This window comes from Orbicella faveolata, unplaced genomic scaffold (assembly GCF_042242905.1).
Source record: "Orbicella faveolata isolate gen_17 unplaced genomic scaffold, um_ofav_v1 contig_24, whole genome shotgun sequence".
Taxonomy (NCBI): domain Eukaryota; kingdom Metazoa; phylum Cnidaria; class Anthozoa; order Scleractinia; family Merulinidae; genus Orbicella; species Orbicella faveolata.
In genome coordinates this window covers 25,779,921-25,807,590 of record NW_028301552.1, presented here as the reverse complement: position 1 = coordinate 25,807,590, position 27,670 = coordinate 25,779,921, and the positions used below count along the sequence as shown (strand labels likewise).

Genomic DNA, 27,670 nt, shown 5'->3' with positions numbered 1-27,670 from the left:
CTATCTACCAAAAAGAGAAAAGACTAAATGTGGAGGACATTTGTATGATGTACATTTAAAGTGTAGTAAAGTGTAGTAATTGTTGAGGTTGTAAGAAATGATTGATGTGATCAAGAACGTTTGCTTGGATGAATTGAAGGCTGAATGTGTTAAGAATGTAAAGTTTGAGATTATTTCCAACAGCGTGCTTTCCGGTGTTGGAACAGAGGAGGCTATTGCATTCTGAATAACACTATCCTTTAGTGTGTCAGCTGTTTAATATTCTGTTCTGTTGAGTGTAGAAAATGCAGACAGATAAGGCAATAAAAAGGATCTTTTTGCTTTATATGTGTTGAAAATACTTTTTAAAAATCCCTATATTCCCCCTATATTTTTTAAAATTCCCCTATATTATCCCTGTATTTTTGTAAAAAAGCTCCTATATTAAGCCCTATATTTTTGAAGGAGGCAACTTGAAGCCCTGGTATGGAGTAACTGCTTCAACATTAAGGCTGGTACTTCTCTGCCCAGCCTCCTTAGAGAGTACTTGCTTGTTCAAGAACTTAAAGAATAACTCAATATTAACATCTTCCTCCTTGACATCAGTTAACTCCAATTCCCATTTTTCAGAAAGTTTAGGAGGAAGCTTGGTTTCAAATATTGGAAGCAAGATGCAAGAGTGAATCATTGGGTGCTCACCCAATGCATCCAAGGCTCTTATTCTGTTCTTTAAGGTGTCATGAAGCTCTCGTAGGGCTTCCACTTCTACATCAGACCTCACTTCGAGCTGGACAATTGATTTAGCCAGAGAGGAAATTATTATTCCCCTCCTACCATAGCGATACTTCAGAGCATCAACTGCGTGATGATAGTTTGCATTAGTCACTTCAAATCCCGCGATTGTCTGATATGCAACACCATCAAGGACTGATCGCAGGTATGTAAACTTCTGAACATCGGGCAGACCTGGATTTTTATGAACAGCTGCCTCAAATTAGTCCCAGAAATTCTGAAACTTCAGGACATCTCCATGGAACTTAGATAACTCCAACTTTGGTGCGATTGTTTGCGCTCTGCCGGGACTGTAGCCGTTTCTCCATCTACAATTTTGCTTGAAAATTTAGACAGGTATTCTGGAGCTATGTCTAAAGCATTATCAATTACTTGCTGATATCCAATCCACTTCTCGGCTTCTTTTGCTATCTCACTCTCAGGGAGAAGGGCAATGATCTCATCTCTTATCTCATTACAACTTTCCCAGTAGGTATTTAACTTTTGGACACGATTTTCCATTCTAATTACATTGTTGCCTGGACTCTTACTCGTTTCAATAACTACTTGTATCACAGCTTCGACATTCATCTTCATGATCTTCTCCTTTCTTCGTAATAAATCAATGCCACTTAATTTGGGACTACAAACTTCGGCATGCGAGTCTTTGCTTGACCCCGCTTGGACATGGGCAGCATTGCCCTGTGAACTAGTTACCCAGGCAGTGAGGCCTCGGTTTAAATTTCGGCTCCTGTTTTTTTTTTCCTTTTCCTCGTTCAGTCACAACTCGCCGTCTGGTCTCTAACGCGCATGCGTCACCCCTGCATGCGTACAGCACATGGAATTTAGAGAATTTGCCGTCGTGAAAAGTTAGCATGGATTCCTTGATTGCTAGGGCGATGAAATCACAAACAAACGAACACACCGTTCGCGGTAGACCAACACTAAAGGCCTTTTTAAGCGCTTTCGCAACGGGTCGGTCTGCAAGCCTTACGAGAGATCAATTTACGAGCGAACATTTTGAGTGAATTTATCAAGAATCATGTTATTCCAAAGGAGCCATCAACCGTGGCTATCAACTCTTCAGCTTGATAAAAAGCATCTTCAAAGGCGTCATCGTATTTTTAGACGTGATCGTGAACCAAGTAGAATCCCAGCACGAACTCAAGAACTTCTGAGCAACAAGAGCAGAAAGGTTAGAGAATTTGTTTACCAATTTATCTGTTCGAGTACACCTAAGTAAAACGCTCTGAGAAACTTCGTTAAGTATAATAAAGATAAAATCTCGACCAAAACGATATTCTCTCGTTATTTTCTTCTAACAGAGTTATGTCTTTACAATAGTGAAACCCACGTAGCGAATTATTGTACATTTAAGCTGAAAGAAACTAATATATGTTGACCCCAGCAAAACAATTCTTGGCTTGCACTGTCACGCAATCCCGACACAATAAGAAATTATTTGAAAACCATTTAGTGGATAAAATCAAGAAATTGTGATGTTATAGGAGGTTAATAAAGATAAGACTTCTCTAATTTTAAAGTCTCTGTTTTTTTTCCCAAGCTCAGATGTTCGTCGAAATATTTTGTACAGATTTACAGAGCCCAGTATGGAGCCGCCATATTGGTGTACCTCCGTGGTACGCCAACATTGCGGCCGGAAAATAGTGCAAACGTCTGGAACTTACTTTGGCTATCTAGGCGACTGATTATCTGTACTGAAAAAAACAAGCACTTACATAAGCACTTTTATTAATGCTTTAACTTCAGAATGGGCGAAAAATCACGAGATAAATATATGTTTTTTGACAAACGTGCTCGTAGGTCCATGTCATGCACCGCCATAACTCTGAAATTCAAAATGCCTCGTTTGCTTGAGAAACGCAAATAACAACGGCAAAGGCTAAGGAAAATAGACTGAAACGTTTATAGGCTGATATAAAGACCTTGACTCATTTCTTGCCTTAAAGACCTGCAAACGAGTAATAAGCTATTACTCGATTCCAAGAAATGCAATCAAAAGCAGAATAGCTTGAGCACATCGATTCGATTGAATTTCGTACGACTTAAAATGCAGAACATTTAGCTCAATTGCAATATACCTAGTGTTTCTCAGTGTAACGACTGCCTGGGTACACGCAGTAAAGCGTCTAGTTGATATCTCAAATTGAACATCATTGACGAGTGAAGATTTTAACTCTTCTTGCTTTAAGATATCGATAAGGCGTTTGGTAAGAACCGCTTTCTTCCCTTTGATAAACCTCTCTTTTTTAACTCGAATTTGATTTCCGAAAGGGATAATTCACTAACAAGCTCTTCCGTGGAATGAAGTGTAAAACTAGTACTCTCACCTTCGTCATAGGCCATTTCCTTCGACTTGTTTACGATTGATTTCCTTGATTTAGCGCTGATTTCCCGTCAAATGTCGGTGATGGACAAAACACTGACCCCTAGTCCATGGACTACCCTAATGGACTACCCAAATGGACTATCCTAAAATGGACTACCCCTAAAAAATACTATTTCAGATGAGTGGTATGTTAAGAAGCTGCGATTATATACTTACACTGCACAGAGGATGCTTTTTTTTTTCGTTCCACATCGCCTTCAGCCGCCATTTTGAATAATAAATAAAACAACCGCTGTACACAAAAAGCGTAGACTCAAATCAAATCAAATATTCTGTGGACGACTCAATCTTGCTCCCATGTGATTCAGTAGCTTAGTCTTTCTCGAACAGACAAAATGATCTTCAGGATGTTACTCATGATTTGTTTTGCTTGTTTTGTGCCGAAATTATGGCACAGAAGCAGCTAGTCTTCTGGGTTTTTTTCCTGAGTGCATCAAAATGAAATAGAAATGGGAATGAGGATAAAGCTATGGGACAGCAAGAAATTCCAACTACTACGCTACAAAAATTCAGAGTGGAGTGGAAGCAGTAGTATTCTTGGCTGGCCTGGACCATAATTATGTGGAAATTTTTGTGGTTTTGCGAGACTCAGTATATGGTAGTCTATCGAAGCTTCCTCCTCCTTTGTTACTGGAGTATAGACCAATTTTGAAACAGTACACTTGGACAAATCATCAACAAAGTCGCTATTACGCCCACTATGCCACAACATCCCAGAGACTTAAAACCAACACTTAATGACAATGCTAGCAGTGAAAAGCTGTCACTTTATTAGCTATCACCTTTTGTTTTCGTTATTGTTTAGTTAGTTACCAGTACCTCGCTTTGTATTTTTAAATCTTTCGTTTTTTGTAATCGCCACTTCTGAAGATGCGTGCTGTAGCATGAGAAATGTCAAGAAAATTTTAGATTGTTGTTCCAAACCATGCGTAGTTCATGTGTTATGTTTGTTGCCGCTGTTTGCATTTTATTTCTTATTACAACAATAACTCAACAATGTCCGGGGAGGGGTGGCTAAGTTATATGTCCAGTCTCCGAGGAGCTCGTATGACTCTTCCACTGCGGGTTCGGGCCTGAACAGCGTGTCGCGACAAACTAGTGGGTGGGACTACTTTACAGGTCGTCTTCAAGGGTAGACAAGTAAAGCACAGAAAACCAAAGTTGACGGTTATCGGCGATTTATTGCATCAAAATAAACGATCGTAAACTGAAATGACAATATGAAACGAATTTCTATCAATTTAGCGGGAAAGTTGCGTAACAAATAGTCAAAACTTACACGAGACAAACTAACGATTAGGAATCGATAACATAAAGAAACTGAATAACAATACATCAAAAAATAGCCAGCGTAAATACTACACTAAGATACTAAATAAGATTCGATCACAGAAATACACAACAAAAGGAACTGATTAACAGCTCAATGCTTTCAAGCCTAAAAGGTGGGCGTTCACTCTAGTAACGTTCAGAACATTTTCTAATTTAGACGATTATAAATCACTTAACATTGTACAAATGTTCCTTTGTATTCCTTCGCCCATAGCTATAAAACGTAACCTAGTCAAAATGACAAAGGTACTCACATATCGGTCCCGCTTCAGCCAAGGGTTAGGAAATCAAAAAACATCAAGACTTCAAGGTCGACAAGGCCACGCGAGATGGAAAGAAAAACTACTTAAAGGGACGCTAACTCAGCTTTTATATGCGCGTGGTGACGCTTAAAGGTCCGATTACAAAACCAATAAAAAGAAGTAAACATGGTAACTACGTTCGTAACTAAGATAAAAAGACAATTATTAACTAATCAAAATTGGCCTTTGTCTAGTGTCCTTAACAACTTTGCTGTTTCTTTGATGCATTATTTCATTCAGTTCAAACATTCTAAAGTGTTGATGCCATAAACTTGGGGCAAAAACTACATAGTCTAAATTTTTTAAGTCTTTAAAAATATACCCATCCATAATAGGCCCTAACTGGAATACATCACAATAGCAATGATACTTACACCTCCAAAATCCTCTGTACAACCCTTTATATCTCTAGGTCTATTGTTTAGCTGTATGGGAAACATGCTATTTCCTACCATGGAGATTTCATCTACAAAAATCAATTTGACACCTCCAAATTGACTTCTCAAGGTGTTCAGTGTACTTGAATCAAGCCTTTTGTAATTTCTCAAGGATTGATTGGCAGGAACAGCAAGTGCACTATGAACAGTGTTGCCTTTAATGGTATATGCAGCTTTTACAGTTGGTGCTAATAATAGAACTTTTACCTGATGAAAATCATTACCAGCTCTACTGTTATAATATTTAACTGCTGCCTGATACAAAGCCTTTGTTAGGTGTGATTTGCCAACCCCAGCTCCTCCACTCAGGAAACAGTAAAAAGGGGTTTCTGAGGTTTTAATCTGATGTAAAATGAGATAAAAAAATTCTTTCTGCTCTTTATTTAGAGTCTGGATCATTTGACGATGATCATCATCTGGTAATTCATTTAATATCAGTGGCTCATTACTCAGTGCTGCTGATGGGATGCCCAGATCATCAGACAGGTCATAGTTTTCACTGAAATCAGAATGTAAATCTTCAGTACCCTCAGCTTCATCTTGCAATTCAATATTTTGTGTGTTGGGTGCTATTAAATTAAACTGGTCTTCATTGCAATCTGTATTTTGTAAATGTAGTTCTATCTCAGTTAGATCTTCACTACAGATAGCATACTGCAACATTTGTTTATCTATTTGTTCTCTCAGCAGAAGGTAATGCTCCTGATATGAAGAACTGCTGCCTATCAAATCAGCTTTTTCATTTCTCCATGAAGTAAAAAGCATAACAAGTTCACGGTAGTGTTTTTCTGGTTGAGATTTGACATTGAACCAAACACTTCTAATTATCCTAGGTTTTACATACTTTTTCGGTTTTCCTTTTTTTTTCAATTTGCAAGGTCTCTTTGGCACAATCCAAAAGTTCATCAACATTGATTTCATCATCTAGTTTCTCCAAAGGGAGATTGTCTACATCCACACTTTTTGACTTTTTTGTCAGTAAAGGACTTCTGGCACAAATTATACAAAGCAGCCCAGTCAGCTTAAGTAACATTTTCAAGGCAAGCAGGTCTTTGTATATACAGTGTAAAAGACCATTAGAATGAATTTCTTCTGAGTCAGCGTCCATTTCCTCAATTTCATTCATTGATTTAAACAGTTGCACTCTTTCGTCAGGAGGGGCTGTCGAAATAAAGATCACTTCTCTAGAACTTTTTCGCATTGGTAGTTGAAGAACTATGTAGACTGCTTCCTGGGCACTGATTTCCACACTATTTAAAAATTTGTTGCCTATGTCTCTTACTTGTTGCTTTATACTAGAATTTCCATCTCTGGCTGCATGACATGCTCGTTGTAAAAGCTGACTGATTCCTTTTTGCGCCTTTGAAATATACGACACAATGTACATTGCACAAGCATAAATATCTAGCACAAATTGGATATCCATATTTGCCCTCCATGCACTTAGACAGGCACTATTATACTTGTTCACTCTCGTTCACTCTCAGCTCATTTGGATTTCTTTTCAAAAAATAGGGTGGGAGAATTGAGCCCAGATCGAATAGCAAGATACTAGGTTTGTTCTGTGACATTCAGATTGATCAGTAATTGGTCAAATGTGATTTCGTCACCTTTTCTCATGATTTTATTCTCGTCGAAATGTGATTATAATTCGAGCGGTCACTGTACCGGTAATATTATAGTGTTAGTGAATGAATTTAGATTTTTACTTCAAGCGAAAAGTTTATTTGAAATTCCTTTAATGTTATTCTCAAGGCTTAAGATACAGTCTAACATGATTTTACCTTAACTTGAATTCTAAACATATAATTTCGCCCAACCTTCTCGCTCGTTTAGCTAAAAGACATGACTCATTCTTTTTCGCGGAACACAGCACACGACTTGCTCTACTTCAGTGCTTTCATTAGAAATTTGCATCTGAACTTTACCAATAAAGCTTGCTTGAACGGGTCCAAACATTCCATTGCATTGTTTAAGGCAAGTGCAGAAATTTACATAAGATCTATAACAGGACAGAACTACGCTGGTTCTCGCTTAACAGCAAAGGTTCAGAGCAGCTCAACTACAATGTTTTACGCCAAAACGCACTCAGGGATATTCACGCATTAACTTAAATACGTCTCGTTTTGTTTACAGATGGAAATGGAAATTGAGAAACTAATATGGTTTATTTATTCTGTTTTATGTTATTCAAGTGTCACATAAGTGACTAAAAAGTACTGAAAATTCGAAAAAGAGGGGTAAAAGGGTACCCCTTGATGTCACAAAATGAACCACCTGGGTGAACCCTCAAGGTTCATATAAGTGAGAAAGAAAGCAGGGAAAACACTCTTGTCATCTCGCTTTCAATTAATGCTGGAGTAAATCAACGATCAATCACATGGAAGACCTTGAGAAATTGGTAAATTTTTTTAATTATTACTTTTATTTATTTTGTTTTATGTAAGGGGTAATCTCTAACGTTATGACGTGACGCAGAGATTGCAGGGTTTAAATGCTCTCCTTAAGAGAGGGGGACTGGGGAAGCCCAACTGTACGAGTTTTAATTCATTCTGATTTCTCTACTCTGATTGGATACTGATGAGGTCATCATCCCATGATGCTTTGGGACAGCCTCCCTATAGTCAGACCTCAGACCCAAGTCACTCAGTCTTCATCATGGCCGGACACTGTAAGTATTTTATCGATTTTTTTTACGATTGTGTCGCCATGGAAATCCGTGAGACCGATTTCAGTCCTCCGTTGAGGCTGGTGGGCTGTTTTCCAACATGGCCGACTTTTCCTCTCAAGGGCGCCGCCATCTTGGATTTGGAGAACAATACCATCCATTGTTCTCCAAACAATAACCCATTGTCTTTCTCGGCTCCTGATTGGTTACCGGCCTTATGAGCGCTTTATACTACTGTAGCTGACATCCTGAAGCGGGTCTAAATGAAGTACCACTGGAAGAGGTACAAGTGAACATGCTGGAAAGAATCTTAATCTCGGACCAAAAGTAAATCACAGCAACGAGCTCCATGGGCTGTATGCCATAATTTGGGGCATACAAATGCCCAAAGTTTAGGTGAGTCATAAATGTGAACAGCGAAAATGTTTTTTAAACACAATTAGATCGCTAAATTTCGGGGATTAGTAAATTTGTGACATTAGTTTTAATAGTATTTTGACTGCGGCGGTAATATTGTAATAATAGTTTTGAATAGTTTTAGTCAGTATTTAATTTGTGACTTTACCTGATGAATTGTGATATTAGTGTTGTTTAGTTGTTAGGTTTTCATTAGTTATTTAGGTGGAATACCTGTGAACTAGCTCTCAAGCTAAGCATATATCCACGTTAGGGTCTGATAAATCCGCGAGCCAGTGATCCATGCGAGCTAGGGTGCGAGCCATGTGAGCCATGCGAGTCATGCGAGACATTTTTGCGAGTATTTTTTTTTCTTCAATCGGTTTGGGAAGTCGTCGATCATTTCACCAAGAAACATCTCGCGCCCGACTATCACTAAATTAAACTACCGCTATAAACCGCCCGCCATCTTGAAAGCGGAGATGACCCTGGGGACGAGTATAAACGGTACAACCTCGCTCCCAGGGTACTCTCTCTTTCCCTGGGAAATTAATTTTAAATTTACCTACAAAAGTGCCTAAAATTGAAATATTCAAGGAAAAAATCCTAATCTCGCTTCGGTTGCCAGGACTATTGCTAGTGCTTCAAATATGAAAAATGCTCTAAACATCTGTACATCGTGCCAAGTCTTACGTCATAGTAATAGCTGCTCTGAGGGTCCCTGAGTTGGACGAATTTTTTTCTTTGTTTCATATTTTTGTTATGTGTAGCAAAGTTTGTCTATTCAGATCGCCCAGGATCCGCAAAAAATAAAAACAGTGCGACAAGAATTTATTAAGGTTCAAGACTTTAAGTAAGAAAAAAATTCTGAGAGAAGTGGAGTGATAGAAGTGTTGACCTGGTGTTGACAAGCCTGCACGACTCCGGCCGTTCGCAGATGAATAAGTTCTAAAGCCTTCATAGCTTAGCTTTAACTAGGATGTCTTTTTGGGATTTTCCCTTACGATATGAGATGTTGGGGGACTCCTTAAAGATTTCTCTCAGTTGTGATTGATTATCTATAAGGCGCCATTTCCCCGTGAGTGTGTCTTTTAGGTTGGGCAACGCCGGGTGGTATTGCGTTACAAAGGGCAGTATTTTCTTTTGTGCGGTTTTGTTTTTCTGTGCTAGCGACATTTTTCTGTCAGAGAATTCAATCTCTGAAAGGTGTTTCTCTACAATTCTAGCTGGGTGATCTCTATTCTGCAGGCGTGTTTTGAAATTACTCACGTTTTCCTCAAAAGTAAATTGAGAGGTATTCGTTCTCAGAAGCCTTAACGCTTCTCCCTTTCATGACGCCTGGTGGATGACACGAATAGAAATTCGTGTATTGAAAGGTCTCTGTAGGTTTGAAATGCGTTCGCACGTCAAGAAAAGATTCCTTATTGAATCTGTCCCCTTTGTACACTTTCGTCTCCAAGAACGCAGTTTCTGTTTCTGAGATTTCAGCCGTGAATTTGATCGTTGGGTGAGAATTGTTTGCCTTTAGAAGGAAATCTTCTATTTTGTCTCTACTTGTGTTCCACATAGATATGACGTCATCGATGAATCTTTTCTAAAAGATGGGTTTCGTGTTACTTTGTCCGAGTATTTCTATTTCTATTTTGGCCATAAATATATTAGCAAAAGCTACGGCCATTTTCATTCCCATGGCTGTTCCATGAGTTTAGAGGTAATCTTTTCCACTGAATTGGAACGAGTTTTCCCTTAGAATCAGACTGTGCATTTCTCTTTTAAATACCTGCTAGGAATTGGACGGTTCTCGTGATAAGACTCTTCGCATGCTTCGCATACTGTGGGAATACCCTCTTCCGGTGGTATGTTTGTGTAGAGACTGGTGACGTCCACTGACACAAGAATGGTGTTCTTAGGCAGTTTAGTCTTCTCGATGAAGTTAAGAAAGTCTATTATATCTTTAAGATACGAGGCTTGTCTTTGTGCTATCTGAAGAAGGTGGTCAACAAAAGATGAGATCCTTACTGTAGGGCCGTCACACCCTGATATAATAGGTCTACCGACAGGTGTCGGTTTGTGAATCGTTGTAAGTGTGTGAAACATTGGTATTCGCGGAGGGTCGGGCGTAAGGGAGAGCCATTTAGCCGTCATTTCGTCTATGTGGCCTTCTTGAAGTAGTGATCGAATCAATCGATGAACTTTTTTGGCCGTGGTGTCAACCATAGGTTTGTTTATGTATATCATCAAGTTGGACTTGACCCTCGCTGAGTTTATCTGTTGTGTTTATTATGACGGTTGTGGTACCCTTATCGGCTTTCCATGCATTGAGGGGCATTTAAACCGGAAGTAAAATTTGTAGCTATTCATGATTTTTTCAGCTCGGCTTCTGATTGGCCGATTCAAAAAACGTCTTGGTGACGGTTTCCGTAGTCGCTGCAAGAATTTAATATTGCGATCTTATTCATCTTGTTCCGTTGCTCTTGTTCTTGTTCTCATGCGAATATAAATGTCACAAATAAAAATTCCTAACATTTGTACTGTGGCTCGCATGGCTCGCATGGCTCGCATGGCCCGCCCCTTGGCTCGCAGGTTTACAAAACTTTCCACGTTAAATAAAGCATTCATTCATTCATTCATTTAAATTTATTACACATTTATTTCAACACTTAATGACTTGAACTTACATTTTGGTACGTGACAATACTTAGAGTATTTTACATTATAGCATCACGTTACATATTACATATTATATAACAAATACTGTCACAAGCCAATAAGCTTTTCTTCATGGTCTTGAGTTGACATATGACAGACCGGAAAAACAATAATAGGCTCTTTGCAGCTGGGGTTACGTACACTAATTTTGACTACAAAACGCTTGTATTATGGGCTATAACTAAAAGAACGGCCGAAATGGAAAGAGTATATCGAAAATAGCAAAATTGCCAAGTTTGCGGCCCCTAGAGTGAAAGAGTAAGGTTATTAGACAGTTTGAATTTTCGGAAAATTTAAAGAATTACTATGGAAAATGTTGCTGGAGAGCGCGGTCTGACTTTCTAACAACTTTTTCCATACAAATCTTTTTAATTTTTTAAAAATCCAAACCATCATAAAATACCATTCTTTATCGCCAGGGGCCTCAAACTTGGCCATTTTGATATTTTTGACATGTGTTTCCCATTTCTGGCATTCTTTAAGTTACAGCCCATAATTTTAAGAAAAGTAGGTCACGTGATGGCCTAGCTGCAAAGGGCCTATAAAATTAATAACAAATTAGTGGTTTGACGGAGCTGCGAAAAAGCTCGTAATTCATTCAATTAAGTTGAAAATATTCCAAGATGATGAGGAATTTCCTGATTTGTTCCACTAAAACATCTAGTTCCTCCAGTGATGTGTAAAGGACACCCCCAGTACTTGGGAAAGGGGCGAATGTCTGGTGTCCAGTAAACCCTACCTCACCCATTTCAAACAAAAATGGTCAAAATTTGTTTCCCAGCTCAGATAAGAAGTGAAGGACATCGATTGAAGGTTTTATCTTCTGATTCAATTTCCGTTTTTGAGGCTTTTGAATTCATTTGCTTATCATAATCCTTCAAAAGGTATACTCTGACTTATATATTCTCTTGAATCTGGTATTATTATAATTCTGCGGTTCTGCAGGTCCTCTGGCTCAGAGAAGTACTGTTGTAAGCCCTTGTATATGTTCTTGTCATTTTCACCTTCCTTGTTTGGATCCATACGTGTTCAAATTATCTGCTTGAAGGAAATTTGATTGCATCCTGCTAGGCTACAGGATGGATATGTCAAGGACAACAACAAGTTTCACCTTCCAGGCACCTTAAATTGTGCTTTTTCATTTTCTAAATGGGGATGTGGATTAATAAAAAAGACAGCACCTCCTATAGAATGCACCAGTTATTGCTACCCGCAGTTATCAATACTTCTACAAAAAATTGTTGTCATTCTGCAGTGGCATGAAAACAAACTCTCTTATGAAATGGTTTCAATGTTGTGTATTCATTTTGAGGCAATGAGACCTTCTCCACTGATGTGTAGATATATTACTTAATTCAATCACTTTCAGTAACTACAGTGAAACCTGTATTTAGCAGACACCCTTGGAACATTCACAAGTGTTAACTCTTTTGTAACACAGTGTAACACAGTGTAAGATCAAACACTGGTCATAGGAGAATGTCCAGTCAGTCAATGCATCAATCTGGAATAATCATTTAGCTTTAAAATGATATCGCTGAACAATGTTAAAGGGGTCTCAGCTAGACCTTTAGAAGTAAAAACCTCTTGAAGTGTCAGCTTAATGCAAGTTTTGTGCAACAAAATAGCTTAATATCGGCGTCTACGTCCGCTTAACAGAGGTGCAGGTTTATTTTACAGTGAATGTGGGAAGAAAATGTTGAGACTTCAGCTGGTGTTTACTTAATAGAGGGTGTCCGATTAATATGGGGTCCGCTTAATACAGGTTTCACTGTATTCCAGAGTTCACTGACCATTGTGTACTAAATCTTCAACATCTGTTACTAATCCAAATGTATGGCAACTTCAAGATGCCATCTAAACCCTTTTGTCCATTCTAGCCAGGAATTGACTCATTTTGATTTCTCTTCTACAGGTAACGCATATAAACTTTCTTCATAGGGGGGTGGCGGGCTGTGCTCTGTGCTACCTGTTATGAAGAAAATTACCACTGAATTTAATGCTCACAGTTATGATAAACTTGCAACAAAAAACATTGGAATGAAAGTGAAGAATGATCATTGCAGTAACTTTTCCAATTTAAGCAGCTGGAAAGAAGCCTGAAAAAAAATCAGGGCTTCAACGGGATTCGAACCCGTGACTTCCGTGATACCGGTGCGATGCTCTACCAACGGAGTTATGAAGCCACACACTGGGAGCGAGGTCAATTAACTGAGTTCATATCTTTCTGTGAGGAGTGAAATGATGTGAAGTATATATGAAATAATTCATATTTGAACTGCAGTTGTAGATGAAAGTGAAGAATGATCATTGCAGTAACTTTTCCAATTTAAGGTCATTCCACTGAGATAGAACCTGCACTGAGATTTATGTGAACCTTTACTTTGCCTATTGATTGTTTATATTATGGGAACTTAAATTTTGAAATAAAAATGAGGGGTACCCATGTTCGTTTAGGAGCAACAGCACCTTGTTTATACCCATATAAATCCTTATAATAGCACCATGATTGTAGTCACGATTGCTTGCTAAATTCACGTTTCCGACTATTGCTTTTTGTTCTACACTGAGAATTGGTCCATATTTATTTTACACAGAGAAATTTATTACTCAATTCAAAACAACAGAAAAAAATGATAGGTCACCATACTTGTTTGCGAGGAAATGACGATTTACCTCTATGGCGAGGTCTAGCTGTAAAGAAAAAGCCGCCATTTTTTTAAATCGCGCGCGCTAATCACGCGTGAAATTATGCGCAGTAGGGATGCGCAATGCAATACTGGGGAATAACCTCACGCAATTGGAAAGAAGAAGCCTGAAAAAAATCAGGGCTTCAACGGGATTCGAACCCGTGACCTCCGCGATACCGGTGCGATGCTCTACCAACTGAGCTATGAAACGACACATTGGGAGCGAGGTCAATTAACTGAGTTCATATCTTCCCAAGAGGAGTGAAATGATGTGAAGTATATATGAAATAATTCATGTTTGAACTGCGGTTTCTGCGATGATCATTCTTCACTTTCATCTACAACTGCAGTTCAAATATGAATTATTTCATATTCACTTCACATCAGAAACATTGGAATGCTAAAAATATTCATGACAACTTACTGCACACATACAGTGTAGGTAAAATTTGCATTAATTTTTACTAATTTAGAGGATCTCAGCGCACAGTGAAACAGACTGAAAGGATTAAGTGTAAGAAAGAACATGAAGAAGAACAAAAAGAGACAGACAAAGAGAAAGCATTACCCATAAGAGAGAAGCACACAGGGATTTCCCTCTTTTTTGCAGAATGTACTCGTAGTTTAATTATGATTAAGGTTGCCATAATGATGTTATGAACAATGTAAAAACATGATGACCCAGTATATGAAGCAGTTAGCTTATGATAAACACTTATATCCCCTAGCTAAATAAATACAACATAGTCATCTAAACACAATAGAAGAAGATAAGTGGGTAGTTATACATAGGAGACTCCATATAGAGAAAGCATCTCTAAAGCAATAGAATCTTGGCTCCTAGGAAGTGGTTGCACAGATGCTGTCCTACAGGCTGGGATAACCCAATTAATAGGGCAAAGACATAAGTAACTTCTGCAAACCCCGGCCAGGGACATTGTGTTACATTTCTGGGGACGACACTTAACTCTCACAGTTCCTCTCTCCACCCAGGTGTACGACTGATGACTGTATGACTGCTCTTAGAGTCCCTAATTTCAGGTTTGCACAGATGCAAAAAAAGCACGATTGGTCTGAAAGTTTGAGCTATGCCACCACACTAAATGCTTTATTAAAGGAATAATTTATGTGCCTGAGAGACTTGTTGAGTTACACATTAAGCATGCTGTTATTTTAACAAACACGAAAGAAGTGTATAGAGACCACATCTAGAGTGTTGTTATCAATTCACAAGTGCTTACATCAGTCAGCAAAGCAAAAGAGCAAGTGGGCTGTTTTCTTTTGGGAACATTTTACATTTTAGGCATACATGTAAAAGCTTTCTATGTTCTTGTGTGTCTTTTGGAACACAATGGAGAGTTCTTTCAATAACTTTTTTAGTAAGATATGAAATACCTCACTGAATCTTTGTGTTTTATTGTCAAACTTTGTGAGGGAGACAAGTGTATTCCACTCAAAATGAGAGGCCTTAAAAGGTTAGTTTGACAGTACACACCTTACAAGAATCTAGATTCTCAAATCTAGGGGTACAATTAATTTCTAGCTATTTCTCCCCTTCTCCAATAATGGATCTAGTATTTCTTGTTTATCCAAAACGACCATCTTTTTAGTTTGGCAAAGGGAGAGGGAAAAATAAATACCATGTTTGAGACAGTATGTACAGCTGAAGTCTGAGATAGACTTAACAGATTAGGGGACTACATATAATTGCAATGGCTCAACTGCATGAAAAAGAAGCAGTAGAAATTGCAAAATCGAAGCTTAATTTGCCTTTAATTTCATTTGATGATGTAAGGAACCGTTAAAGTTTTGTATTTTTTTATTATAGCCCTGGCCTTGAGAACGACCTATGTTGTATGCCAAAAAGTAATCAAATCAATAAACCAGCCCTTTTAACATATTACCAGGCTTGCAACAGAAAGAGATCTTGCATCCTAACCAGTACGTTTTGTTTCTTGCATCGTGTGGACCTCTGTATTCAGAAGATTTTTGAACACTTTGTGCTTATGTGATCCTGCAACTGTCGAACCAATGGCATTCCTTCTTGTCATACTACCAGACTTCTGGCTGTATGATACGATTAGCCCACTAACACAATTTAGATACCTAATCCCCATAGATATGCTTATGCCTCAGACAAACTGACATTTTTTTATATTTCTAACTTTGAAAATATTTATATTTTCCAAGTTGTAGTGGTTGGATAATTTCACTCCATCACTCCTTCACTTCACTGTCTTGTTAGACATTTGTAACCTGGGGAAGGGGGGACTACCATATGAGAAGGTCAGGGATGCTCGTCGGAAAATTTGAATTTAACTCCCTTGGTAGTCAACTAATACAGCAGTATGAGTGGAATATGAGCGGAAAAAACTTGATAAGACATAATCCTAGCAGTGTGTATGTTTCATGTTTGTGTTTTCTTTCAAGGCCCAAAAATAGACTTACAATTAACCGTTTGTCAAGACGGTTTGAAAAGTCATTGTAGCAAATGTGACAATTGTACTTTTCACGCCAATGTTTGTAGCTTGATATTTTTGTTTTCCTCGCCAATGTGTGCAACAAGGTACCTTTGTTTCAACAAAAATATAAGAAAGATGTGTTTTTTTTACTGACTGCTGGAGATATATGGAAAATAAAGGTGAAATATCTGCTGAAAAGTCGAAGAGGAGCGATTTGTTTTATTCAAAACGCAAATTTTCATTTCACTGATAAATAAGAACTAATCTAATTATCAACTAGTCACGTCGAGTCATAGAAGAGTGCATTCTTATTCTGTCGCCAGCGTTGGTGTTAACAATAAAACCACGTCAAACTAATGCACAATGCTATCAAGTAACACAACTGAGGAGCGTTTCAACGAGAAGTATTGAAGGTAGAGATCTTTACTTGACCGAAACTATATCCCACAGTCACCTCATCGGCTGATGAAATTAATTGAGGTTTTCAGTAAGTGCCGCGGAGTATGCGACAATAACAATGAAGTTTCTTTTGTCACAAATTTTACTAGTTTTACATGTAACTAACGCGGGAAAGTTTCAGCTGAATATGAACTTTTGGCTCTCTTTCAAAGGAGAGGAAACAAACAAGCTGAGGAGAAGCAATATGTTTCCATTCTTTATCTAAACCCTGGCAAACACCCAATAGTTATAAAACAACAGACGACATTTCTTGAATTGAGCTTGGGAAGATTCCAGAAGATACGCAGTCACATAAGCGTTCTTTGCACTAAAAAAAGGAGAACTGACGTTACCTGAAATATAGCTGCTATCCCCGGCCAAACCGAGAGTGTGGTATGACTCAAAAAATGAAAAAGCGTGCATCTGAACTCGAGAACGAAGTTTATCACACTATCAAAGTTAGAACGCATGGGTCTCACATGTTATGTTAATTCTACGACAAGGAAAAGCACTCAACGTTTGCAACATATCATTCTTGTCCCCAGAGGCCACGCTTGTTTTGGTCAGCACCAAGAATCGTGACCTCTGGGATCAACCGCAGGGAAGGTTCAACACCGGAAGTCCGCGATTCACGAAGAATGCTAAGATATAGTCGACTTTGACGCTAACCAGTCTGTGCATGCGTTTGGAGCAAATTTCTTTTGTTCTTAAGAGAATAGCACCACAAGGATAGTATGAGATTTGCAAAACCATATATATATTTTTGTGAAGTTTTCAAAGAAAGCAACGTAAGTAAGACACGTTCTGTGTAATGCAGACGGGTACCTTCAGTTATCCCACCCAGCCCCCTTCCTGCAAGGCTAATTGATTTATTGAAATTAATTAATTAAACAAACATTAAAGTTTGCACCTTATTGTGTTAGTGCTTAGTGCCTTACCGAGCAGTAGCCCCCTAAACCATCCCAATAGTGCACTCTGCACTAAAAATGAAATAGGTTCAATTACTAGCCACCGTTCAAGAAAGGATCCCGCATGCACTTGTAGACCCGACTCGCATACTTGGGAGATCAGTAGAAAACAAATGAGAGTGTTTCTTTTATCATTATTATTTCTTCGAGTGCTCCCTAAAGAATACTTTGACAGCTAAGAATGGTGACATTTCGTCATCAATACCCTAAGTGAGACCAGATCAGCAGAATCCTTGATTTGTACCTGAAAAGACAAACATCCCCAACCTTTTCATACAGGAGTCCCCCCTGCCACAATTGAAGTACCCTCACAAGAACTGTCAAACACAGCTAAACTGTCTTCTTCAGTGACTGCTACCCTAGATTTAACCGAAATGCGCTGCAAAAACTACTATAAAATCCTCAATGCAAACTGTATCACCGAACCGACTGGTATTAAAAACTGAAAAAACTATTTCCCTGATTATTTCACAGATTGGGGGAAAAAAATTTGTTTATATATAAATCCACAAAGGATAATAAATTAAGACAATTCTCGTTCAGGATACTGTACAGAATAATAATGACCAAAAAGGAGCTCTTCAAATTCAGACTAGTTGAGAATGAAGCGCGCACTTCTTTGTCTCCGACCAGACTCTATAGAACATACATTTCAATGGAAAATGTATGTAGCAGAACAGGGGTCAATTCAATAAAGAAACTACACTTGTAGTTTTAACGTGTAATTTACACGTGTAAAGTCCGGCTTGTAAATACAAGAATTCGATAAAAGTATTTTCTACACTGGAATTTACACGTGTATCGTGAGTCAGGATACAAGTGTAAATTACAATAGTAGCCTTACAATTGTAAAATTTGATTGAATGCATGTGTATTTTTACAAATGCAAATGTTTATATCTCTGCTGCCCTTTCAAAATCTGCGAGCCTATTTAAAATTCTTTGAAATTCCCTTGGAAATTCGATGTCAAAAAGCCGTCTTTCTTCAAAATTCCTAGGTTGGCCGATAATGTGACGTCTCACGACCTTGTTGAGTTCCTCTTCACTAAAAGATGACATGTTTTGACGCTCCAATATCTGTTTCACAAGTCGTACGCAATGTTTACAAGGACATGCAACTCGTATTTTGCACTTGTGATTAACAAGTTGGACTCTTGTAAAAGTTTCATTAAGTTTGATTCTTACCATCTTTTACACGTAGCGCTACACCTGTAATTACAAGTCGGACACTTGTAACCTGGACTTATTAGAATCAATTAAAATAGTTGATTGCATCATTCGATTTATCACTTCACATATTATCAGGGCAGGAAAAAAATTGAAATTCACTTGCCCAGTGGGCTAGTAAATTTCAATTTTCACTTGCCCGCACTAAAACGCTACTTGCCAAGGACAAAGTGAACAAAGTGTGCTTGGATTCCAGACTAATCCATGTTTTCAACTCAGTGGTTAACTAATCTTGCAGCCTTAAGTTTTGAAATAGCTTTTGGCTGGAAATTATCATTAATCAAGCTGACATTTTCATTCAGACTCACAAGATTACTGAGGCTGATTTCAATTGCCCACCGGGCCACTGAAGTTCTATTTTCACTTGCCCAAGAGCAAAATTTACTTTTCCCCGGCAATCTGACCTGAGTGTTTTTCTGCCCTGATTATGTCATAAATGTATGTAAAAAATGAACTGTAACTATGTTTTATAGTTTGTGAATAAAAATGTTGCCAGAAACTGTTATAAGAGTATGACACAAGTATGAGAAATTTCAGAGCATAAACAAAGTTTCATATAATCTGGAAAAATAATATATACCTTAAAATTTTGTGAACCATGGCAATTAAATGACCTCATATGTAAACTTTCTCACCTCTTTTAAAAATACACACTTACTCAGATATGGCTTCTTGTTTTTCACTGTCCTTTCGCCAAACAACCAATATGGTCATTTTGGCTAAAACGAGATCTAGTTTTTGGAAAGCAAAAAAAAGAAGTAGAACTCAATCTGTCCACTGAGAAACAGATATTTGTCCCGATAATTATAGTTATCATGAAGTTGCCATAAAATGTACCATAGGGCACATTTCAATTCACGATTACTTTTTACTTTTGGAAATCAGTTTAGATAAAAACTCTCAATAAGCTCCCCTAATAATGCCTACAAATTGAGGGTCTTTCAACATTAACAACTAATTCTTGGTGCTTCATGAACACACTGTAGAGTGAGAGACAACTAAGTTAGTAAACCTTTATTTTTTCAGGGTAACTCTGTCAGCTCAATCAATAATACTGCTATCAATAGAGGCCCGACCAAAAATAAAAATTTATAAGCCTTATACATGCTTAACAATAAAACCACTAAGATTAAAGCTAAAATTTCGTATATATGTAAGTAAAAAATCGAATTTACATACCGGACATTTGATTGGCTGGATTTGAAAATGTTGGAATCTATTGTTTCAGTTCTGCCACCTGATTGATTTTCATTGTCTGGGTGCCCTGCTATCAGTAAACACACTGTAAATTCTGACCCCCACTCAATCAAATTCACAAGACATAGATGGAAAAGTTTGTAACTGAGCTCTGCCTACTTGCTGTTTCAAAAAGTACACACTCAGTTTTAGACTTATTTAGGAAAAGGCTCTTGTCTCTAGCCAGTTCTCAATCACTTCAAAATCACAACAAAGCAGTTTCTTAATTTCCTGCACATCTCTTCTTGAATAGAAAAGAACAGTGTCGTCAGTGTAAACGAGTAGGAAGATCATTTATAAGCAAGATGAAGAGCAAGGGACCAAGTATCAAGTACTGCCGACGTAATAAAGCTGGCTCCAGACAGTTCATTCTCAAAAACTTTAAACTTAATTCTCAATGAATGTATTTTTTTTAAATCACCAAAGAGTTAGTGCAAGAGAATATATGAAAGTTCATATATTTGAACTGTGGAGAATGATTTGAAGATATGATTGATCATCGTAGCAGCTCTGTAGCAGCTCCTACACTCTGGAACGCTCTTCTGTCTGACATCAAGAACAGCTCCTCAGTGTCCCTTTTTAAACATAAACTAAAAAGGTTCCTTTTTAAGAAAGCATTTTTATAACTTTTTAGCGACATTTTTTTATTTTTACTTTATTTGTCTTAAGTGTTTTTAATATTTCTCCCTGTAAAGCGCTTTTGAACTTTTAGGATATTGGCGCTATATAAATATTTTACTATTATTATTATTATTATTATTATTATTATTATTATTATTATCGCAGTTATGCACACAACTAAAGCAGTTGTGAAATTAAAGCCAGAAAAAAATTCGGGCCTGAACGGGATTCGGACCCATGACCTCTGGCATAACAGTACAGTGCTCTACCAACTGAGCTATCAAGCCAACTGGGAGCTGGCCACTTTGTGAGTTCGTAATATACCCGTAGAAAGTGAAGAATGCAAGAGAATATATGAAAGTTCATGTAGTAGTATTAGTAGTATACTTTATTTACCCTCGGATTGTAGAGTAGCTTTAACAGCTAATGTCTCCGAGCATTTCAACAGCACAATGGGCAAAGACCAGACCACAACACCGGGAACTTCGTGCCCTGCTCTTTACGACGAGTGTGTAGGTTCTTTAACGTCCCCTACTGACCATAACACTGAAGATGCAGGAGATGGGGCGTATGGTGTATCGTCCTTATCCGAGAAGACTAGAATATCTAACCATTTGCAGATGTCATTGCAAAGGCATCATGTTCTCCTCAGTTATTTTAAGACCCTGAGTGTTGGTCCGGTCTGGGGCTCGAACCCAAGACCTCCCGCACGGTAGTCCGACGCTCTACCAACTGAGCTAACCGGTCGGCGAAATATTCATATATTTGAGCTGCAGAGAATGATATGAAGATATGACTGATCATCGCAGTTATGCACACAACTTAAGCAGTTGTGAAATTAAAGCCTGGAAAAAATTCAGGCCTGAACGGGAATTGAACCCATGACCTCTGCGATACCGGTGCAGTGCTCTACCAACTGAGCTATCTAGTCAAATGGGGGTTGGTCACTTTGCAAGTTCGTAATGTACTTGTAATTTCACAACTGCTTAAGTTGTGTGCATAACTGTGATGACCAATCTTAATAAATGTTAGTATTGAAAGTGACGCTAATATTGTAAGTAGAGTCAGTATTGTAAGTAGTGCTAGTGATATAAGCAATTTTAATATTGTATGTTAAGTTAGTAATTTAAATTGTCTTCCAATTAAAAAAGAAAAAAATTCTCAAGGCTGACTTGCTGAGTATGATTTCTTAGACAGCTCCGTTCCAGAAATTCCAACTGCTTCAAGCCTTGAGACGATTATCTTGTGATCCGCGGTGTCAAAAATGTTCCATAGCTTAGTAAAAGCCATGCCAGTCCTTGGTCCATTCCATGTATTGTACAGTGTGTAAAGGATATTGATGCTGACTCGGTGGAGTGATTTTTCCAAAAGCTGCACTCATAAGGGCTTAATATTTGATATCTACTGAGAAACTGATACAGTTGGCAATGCACAGCTCTTTCAAATATCTTTAAAGCAACCCACAGAACAGAGATTGGACGATAGCTATCCATTTCACTGCTTTTACCTTTTTTAAACACTGGCGTTACCTTGGTGCACTTCTATTCATCAGGAACAACTCCAATCGCGAGGGAGGTGTTGATGATTTTAGTCAGTGGCTTAGGTATAAAAGCAGCAGAATTCATTTATTTATCCTTGAGTAGCCACTGAGGGATATTGTTCAGGCCACTAGAATTGTTGTACTTTAAATTATTTAGTTCTGATCGTGAGAAATTTTAATGCCCCTTAGAAATGGCTCTGATTGGTTGACAAATCGTTTCCCTTAATATTTGGGGTCTTCACTCTCCATCCTTAAGCAAAGCAATCTTCGTGTGGTTAAGAACCAGGAAGTCGATATTGCTTATAATTATGGGATACTGCTTCATTTAAGTTCTTACCAGGTAAACTAGGATCATGAAGGGGGGCTCCAGGGTCGTACAGATTAGGGTAAATATGAGGCAGTGGTCCATTATATGGTCCCTGTCTAGGGTCAAATACAGTTTGGGGAGGTGCTGTGGGTTCCACTGCCTGAGCAACCTGAAATTTTCAAAACGTAAAACAGTTATTTCCTATGATTAAATATACGTGCTGTGGCTGGATAGTTTCCAGCTCTTTCCATCACTTATGCTTTGATGGATTAATACTCTTAATACTCTAATCACTCTTTGTCATATCATCATACAATAAGGGTATCACACAAATGCTCAATCATTGGCTAACAAGTTGTGGTCATCCTGTTTATATAACAGGTAACCATGACAACAATACAACCTGTTAGAACAACCCTTGACTTTAGCTTTTAAGGTGTCCCCTTTTATTATCAAATTTCTACCTTATTGCCGGTGGCCTGTATCAAATCAATTATTTCACTTTCTTCCAAGTATTATGTATTATGGCCTTGCATATTATGTTGATAAACTATGATGGTTATCAACAAAATCATTTCCCCTAATACCCTAAATAAAAGTAGTCTTCCCATGGTTAAAAACCAGAAAGTCGATATTGCTTATGAGAGTGACGTATAGCACCAGAGAAGTTGATCTCAATGGGATTACACTCGCAGATCTGGAATTTGAGCTGAAACAGTCATGCTCTGATTTCAATGGCTTTTTCATTTTTAAGCGATGACATATTGTGTGACGTCATCGCTTTATGCTGGCGTGCGTGCATTCCTTTGGATAGTGATTTTGCATAGTTTCGTTGCGCTTATGTCCGTGCGCTTATGTCGCGCACGTTTTATCCCCCTGTAGAAGCGAAATGCACTCTAAGAGTTCCTTTACTGCTTTCCTTTGCTGTTTGTAGGTTCAGCAGAGTGCTTTTAATTGTAGCTTTTACAAGATTGAGGGGTGGATTTTTGTTTATACAGTATCAGATAAATTGGCATTCACGAGCAAACTCAAAATAAGAACATATCCTCCATACATACAAGTTATTATCTTTAAAGATAATAAGGTGTTGATTTCAGAGAGGGGAACTTTTCAGCAGAGTGCTTTTTATTTTAGTTTTTAATCTTTCTTTTGCGTTGGTACATTTCGCTGACCCCCTAGCACATGGACTAACAAGATGGACCAGGTACATGAACTACTTGAATGTAAACTCCTAAAATTTCTAACTCAAAAGTTTAAGAATCAGTTTGTCTGCTTATGTTCCAATCTTCTAGGAACAATTTTTAAACATCATCGCTTCTGCATGCATTGCGTGCCGTTTATTCTAGAGGTAATTATTCAGGATCCACATTTAATTTCGCCTCTCTCACCCAACAATCAAAAGGAACAGGTTGATTTCTTGATGGATGTTAAAAATCTTTTACAGGTGCATTTTTCATTACAGCAAGCAATGCTTCACATGGCAAAATGGCTCTTCAGAATTTCAAAGATGACTGGAGTTTTGGCTTGTTAGCAATAATTTGCCGCACTCTGTCAAGAAAATTGAGATAGGTCGTTCCCTCAGAAGTGATCATTCATCAGTTTCACTTTCACAGAGGAACAAAGACATGGTCCCTCTGTTTGGAAACTTAAGGCTAGCCTTTTAGACAATCCCAAATATGTGCAGATTATCAACAATGAGAATACTATAAATTGGCTTGATGAGTTTCAAGTATTTTCAGACTAAAGGGTAGTATAATGGGACTAAATCCAAATCTAGAATATGCCAAGTCCTAATCACAACTAGCTAAAGAAAGGGACATTTACTTTCAGGAAAATGAGAAGAGGATCTTAAAAAACCTGAAGAACTGTGATCAGGATTCAACAAATGGAAATATCAAGGACAGAGAAGAGTTAAAACAAGAGGATGAGGCAATGTATGATTACACATCACACAAGGGTCAATGATAAGATATCGTGCTCACTGCTATGAGCAGGGCGAGAAGATAACAAATACTTCATAAACTTGGAAAAGGAGAAAAGTGTCATAAGAAACCTGAATATAAATACAACTCTCAGATCATTAATTTTTACCTCAGACCCTAAATGGATGATGAAGGAAATTAGAATTTGATCTAGACTTTTATTCAGAGAGTTAGATGCTGAGATAGCTGGAGCATTTTTAAATAGTGTGGATATCCTAAAATTAAACCAGGGTCTTAAAACATCCTTCCTGGAAAGGTCTTTTAAACTGTGGACAAGACCTACAATGCTTTCATGAATTTGCAAGACACTGTCCACTATCATTCACCCAGATAAACATGCCTACATTAAGAATAGATTGATTTTAGACGCTCTATGAATCATTGATGAAGTTATGCAGTACACTGATTTGAATAAGATTTCTAGCTTTTAGTTGCCATTGATTTTGAAAGGTTTCTGACTCTGTGAATCTGGAATTTTTAATGAAAGCACTAGAAGCTTTCAACTTCAGCCTAACCTTATTCAAATTGATCAAGACCTACTACCAGTATTTTATAAAAAATGTATTCATTTTGCATTATTTTATTGTACAGAGAGGCAATGTCGGAGACCTGCTCTCTCCTTACCTGTTTATTCTCTTTCTAGAGGTCCTGCCAACATCTGTGCGAAATAATACAGAAATAAAAGGAATAGAGGTCGATGACAAAGAAATTAAACTTACTTAAGTTTTGCAGATGATTTAACTATGTTTTTGAGGGACATAAATTAATGCTGGAATTAACTTAATCTTTTTGGCAGTTGCTCTGACCTCAAACCTATGTTGCAAAAAGTGACATCTTACAACTGGGTCCATCACAGGGTGATGCCAACATACACAGCATTCTTAAGATTCCTTAAGGCCTGGTTCAAACGTCAAACTTTTCATGAGCCGAACCTAATAGCCCCAATTAAGTACATGACGAGATCGACGTTTGAATCAATTAAGTTCGACTCATGTTATTTGGGTCGACCCGAGAATAAAATTCAACATGGACAGTAGGTCAGTTCGACTACGGAGCAACTCCGATTCAAGCATCGAACTTTTCATGTACCGAACCTGATGCATACATTACAAATATATTAAATAAATTAATTTTTACCCAGTGTTCTGCATGTTTCCCATTTGTCATGCGTACACAGCTTGTTTTGATCTTTTGGAACAAAATGGCGGGAAGAGCGGGAAGATATGTGTTCCTCGTGCTTCGAGAGCACAAAATATACTCACTTGATGTGCATAAACCACTTCTGCTTGCCCTGTTCTGTATTTGAAAGCGACAAGAGTGTAGCGGGTTGGAGAGCAGGCAGTCTGGTGGCATACTGCGAGTCATGTTTTTGAGAGAAAATGACAACATAAATGAATCTTGAAGAAACCAACGACAGGAACGAATCGAACTGGACGAGACTCGTCACAGTTGAACTGTGATGTTCCTTTGGGAATAAGCAATAATAGAAGGCAAACCAAATTTAAAAATCGTCTTTGGTTGTCAAAGGCTAACTGCATCTGGAGTCGCTTTCTTTGACTTGTGCTACCCTCCTTGATCGCACTTACAAGAAAAGCAAGCTCTTCATTTCCACAATTCGTCTTTCCCACACTGTTTCTGCCACTTTGGTCAGCAATAACCGCCGTTTGCATTAGTGTCTCTTTTATCTTTGCAATTAAGTTTGACTAAATAAGGTTCGACGTTTGAATCAACTGCCGAACTTAATTATTTGGGTCGACCCAAATTGGTATTAGGTTGGGCACATGTAAAGTTCGACGTTTGAACCAGGCCTAACTGTCAGAATAGCCAAAAATATTAGGGATCTACAAATGGCTTTAAGAAACTTAAAATCAAATCTGTGAAGATAATTATTGTTGGCTCAATGGAAAAGGCAAACCTCACCACCCTGGGGAATCTTTTGGTCTCTCATCATCTTAAAATTCATATATAACTTAACCAAAACCACTTATTCGAAAAAGTTGTAAATGAAATGTAACCAAAAAAATGTTAAATGTTGGTAATAATTATTAACAAAATTTGGAAGGGAGGGGAAGGGAGAGGTTAAAAATGACTCACTTGTAAGCTGTCATTGAAGCTTAAAGAATTGAATTTTTTCTTTTAAAAGATATGCTGCTGATGAAGGCCATTCTTGAAAGCATATACTAGATTCCTGTTTGTAAGCTTTCAATATCATTCCCTGTTTCTATAAGAAATGCCTTAAGTCTTGGGCTTCCTTGTTGCAGTAGGAGAACAAAACCCTAGATGGGGAGTTAAGATAGCTAATAAATTTGAAAAAAATAAATTCATCTGCATTCAGAACAAATCATTTTTATCACCCAAATTTGATAAAGATGAGAATTTCAATAATTAACGATATGTTAGCAGAGTCAAGGAACTTTGTGGGATTTAATGGGTTGAAGTAGAGAGAGCTAACAACTGCTAATTACCTTTTGGAATTATTGACTCCCTCCCTGGTGAGTAGCACATGTTAGTTAAGGTACCTCATTAGTGGGTGTACATGAGCATGTGCGCATACACAACATTGAGACATTTCCTTCAACCTTAAAGCCCAACAGCAAAATAAGTGCTCGTTTTCTCTTTAACAAGCATGATGACCTATCAATTATTTGTTATTACATAATTTTGGTTTACAATTTATCACCTTTGAGTTAAAAATTCTTAAAAAAATTGCTCCATATGCTCCAGACCTTCTACTTGGCAAGTTTTTTTTAATAAGAGTTTTTTTTAATTAAAAATTTCACTTCCAGCTAGCGCAAAATGTAATGTAAACTGAGAAAATAATGCGTGTGATTAGGTACAAATGGGGTAAAATTGGCCCTTCGTATCTGTATCTGAATATCTCTTTTGCAAGTATATATGGTGACCTATCTTTTTAATTGTTATTTTTGCAACAGTGCTTGGTAGGGAATATTCAGAGAAAGTTTCAAAAAATCATTTAGCAATTTTTATTTCTGAGGAATCACATTTTGTCAGTGAAACCAGTAAGAAACTTGCACTCGGATCCAATTTTTGTCAAACTGAATGATAATACTGCTGTAGGAATTAAAGCTTTAACTACACTGTAGTAAAAAATTTACAAACATCTTCTGACTATGAGAACAATAGAACCAACAAGCAATGTCAAATTTGCAGGTCTTATTCCTGACAAAACCTTAGA

General features: G+C 37.8%; 1 protein-coding gene, 1 non-coding gene and 1 pseudogene across 5 annotated transcripts in view; all 3 read right to left on the bottom strand.

The window, feature by feature from the left end:
• Nucleotides 1-3,907: 3,907 nt before the first annotated feature.
• LOC149111045 (uncharacterized) lies at nt 3,908-10,533 on the bottom strand (annotated as a pseudogene).
• Nucleotides 10,534-10,913: 380 nt separating this feature from the next.
• Nucleotides 10,914-27,670, bottom strand: part of LOC110053785 (uncharacterized) — a 123,941-nt gene continuing 107,184 nt past the window's right edge. For 3 of the 4 annotated variants that reach the window (XR_016207827.1, XR_016207826.1, XR_016207828.1), the window contains 3 exons: nt 22,523-22,661; nt 19,447-21,415; nt 10,914-12,973 (listed from right to left, as the gene is read on the bottom strand). Coding sequence is in view for 1 of the 4 variants with exons in the window: in XM_089291453.1 (XP_089147579.1) it covers nt 12,897-12,973; nt 22,523-22,661 (216 nt within the window). In the remaining 3 variants the exon portion in view is untranslated. The remainder of the gene's footprint in view (nt 12,974-19,446; nt 21,416-22,522; nt 22,662-27,670) is intronic. The other variant, XM_089291453.1, reaches the window with a different exon arrangement.
• On the bottom strand, nt 21,319-21,392 carry Trnag-acc (transfer RNA glycine (anticodon ACC)). Its single transcript has one exon. It is a non-coding gene; the product is annotated as a tRNA-Gly (tRNA).